Here is a 2593-nt window from a genome sequence, read left to right on the forward strand (position 1 = left end):
GGCCAGCCTAATTAACACATCCATTTTTATAAACATAGTCTAATGTGCGATTTGTCAGTTCCTGCACTTGTTTTATCCCAAGGCAAGCGCTGATGGTTTTTTCTGCGGTTTCAACAGAGCTTCGTTTCAACCAACTAAGACCTAAGGTGCAAAGTATGTCTCATCAAAAGAAAAGCAACTGCTCTCCGATCCATTTTCTTTTATCAAATCCAACGTGACAATAGTAAAGCCACAATTCCCCCAAAATAAATTAAAACAAATCGCAGTTATACACGTCATTGCACACATACTGCTATCAACACATCTTGAAAAATGAGGCATAAAAATCAAGTAACCAATTACCAAAATATGTTTTAACATGAAATTGATTTCAATTGCATATAATTCAAAATATGCATCTTAACGCATGCATTTTTTTTTATTTTTATATTTCAGTATGTTGTAGGCCTATCCCTGTAAAATTTGGTTAGGGTTAAAAAAAGAACGTGTTTAATTATCTCTTTGTTACTGTTCAGACGTGTTGTCTACGTCTGAACAGTAACAAAGAGATAATTAAACACATTTTTCTTTTTAAATTCTGTATATTATTATATTCGATATATAAGTATACATTTATGAGAAATGACCATAAAGGGCGGAAGAACAGCGTAAGACCAACTTATAGGCTACCTGCTCTACAAGAAGTGTAAATAAATCTTTAACTTACGATTTGTTTCGAAGTGCAATGTTACGGCTTGGGAAAATAAATCGCGAATGTAATGCTTAGGCCTACAACAAATATGACTTAGTGCATTGTGTTGTTTTAAATTATTCACTTTATTTATTTCCGACTGTAGGAAACTCGTCATTTAAATATTTTCATTTCAATGGACAAATGTTATTCTATACTTTAGAAAAAAAGTAGGCCTATAGTAAAAATCTAAGAAAGGCAAGGCATACATCTACAGCATTCTTAGGGACTTTTGAAATAGATAACAAAACATACATTTCCTGTAGGGCGAATATGTGCTTTCACAAGAGCTTTAAATAGCCTGTCTCTAAATCACCTGAGATACAAACCAACAATTTAAAGTCTAAAACACATCAACTATCCACAATAATTACTCATTTAGCCAGGTCAGAGGTGCTGCGCAGAGTCTGTAATTTCTGGTATTCTTGATGTACACTAAGGAGAGTTGGAGACCCTGTAGAGTGGAAGAGCGCAGGGGAAGCGTATGGAGCGCTGGAGGTTAGAGCCGAAGAAAAGCTGGCACCACGGCTCGGGTTGAAGGATCCGATAGGTACAGGCTGTTGCTGGGATTGGAGAAAAGCCTTGGCAGCGAATGTGTTCCTGGAAAAAAAGCTCGACAATGCGGGTAGGATGCTACTAACAGGTGGGATGGTTGACCCGCATGACGAGTACGCATGGTGATGAAATCCCAACGGATAAATCTCCAAACTTGGTAGCTGAAGACCCGCTGTGCCAAGTCCATAAGTACCATAGAAGTTGTGAAAGCCAATAGGCTCAAGTGGTTGCTCCTTAAGCACCCCAAAACGAAAATGCTGGCGTTTAAATCTCTTCCTCCGACGCAGAAAGCTCCCATTCTCAAACATGTCCGAGGAATTGGGGTCCAGCGTCCAGTAGTTACCCTTACCTGGATTACCAGGTTCCCGGGGCATTTTGACAAAGCAGTCATTGAGAGAAAGGTTGTGTCTTATGGAATTCTGCCAGGCAGGGAACTTCTCACGATAATAAACGAAGCGGTGGCTGATAAAGTCACATATCTCACTGAGGGTAAGACGCTTTTTCGGACTCTGTAAAATTGCCATTGTTATTAGGGCAATATAGGAGTATGGAGGCTTTACAGACGCAGGGCTTTTACTCGCTTTTGGAGGACACTTCGAAGAGAGGGTGTAGTCGTCCCTGTATTCGTCCTGCCCGCTCGAACACAACAAAGTGTCAGTTTCATTATCCGTGCTTCTCCCCTCGCCCAAAGGTAAGGACACGATATGCTCCTCTCCGTTATCTCTGAGTCCCTCTCCTACTACGTCGATAACAAGATCTTCCATGGGCTCCAAGTCCAATGTCATAGTCCACGGACAGAGCCAATACCACCTGTCCAAACGAGTGGACAAGTGACACAGTTCTTTGAAAGAAATAGATGCTCAGGCGCAAGGCATTGTCCTCCCCATTCACAAAAAGGTAAGTCTGTGCAAAGCCTCTCACACGATAGTTATTCAAGAAAAGATTAACCGTTCAAATCCCCAAAGCCTTTAAAAAAATCTCCAATCAAAACAAAGTAATCAGCATTTTACCCTTAGATGGAGAAACTGGAAACTTACAAAGTTTAAAATCACTGTTCGTCGTCCAAGATGACCAGCATCCTCTCTCCTTGGTCTCCTGTTGGAACTGCAAACGTATTGGATCAGATGACATGTGATGTCATGCTGAAGTTCGAGGAGGAATCTCTATCCAATCGAAAAAAGGCAATGGGTACCAAAGTACCACCCGTTAACTATCATCACCCCATCACCTAAATATTCACCACATAAAAATTCCATTCGGTAAATGATCACCTAGTGCCGGTCAATACGGTGGGGAAAAGTAAAACGT

The 2593-nt window shown here is 40.6% G+C and overlaps 1 protein-coding gene across 1 annotated transcript; it reads right to left on the reverse strand.

The window, feature by feature from the left end:
• Positions 1-630: 630 nt before the first annotated feature.
• On the reverse strand, positions 631-2370 carry zgc:162612 (forkhead box transcription factor). The gene has a single exon (XM_010874523.3). The coding sequence runs from the start codon at positions 2068-2070 to the stop codon at positions 1105-1107; it is 966 nt and encodes a 321-aa protein (XP_010872825.2). The 5' UTR covers positions 2071-2370; the 3' UTR covers positions 631-1104.
• Positions 2371-2593: the final 223 nt, after the last annotated feature.

The sequence above is a fragment of the Esox lucius genome, chromosome 11 (assembly GCF_011004845.1).
Source record: "Esox lucius isolate fEsoLuc1 chromosome 11, fEsoLuc1.pri, whole genome shotgun sequence".
Classification (NCBI taxonomy): domain Eukaryota; kingdom Metazoa; phylum Chordata; class Actinopteri; order Esociformes; family Esocidae; genus Esox; species Esox lucius.

Excerpts from the sequence above, each read along its gene's own strand:
- zgc:162612 (XM_010874523.3), bottom strand. The coding sequence starts at position 2,070 with ATGACATTGGACTTGGAGCCCATGGAAGATCTTGTTATCGACGTAGTA.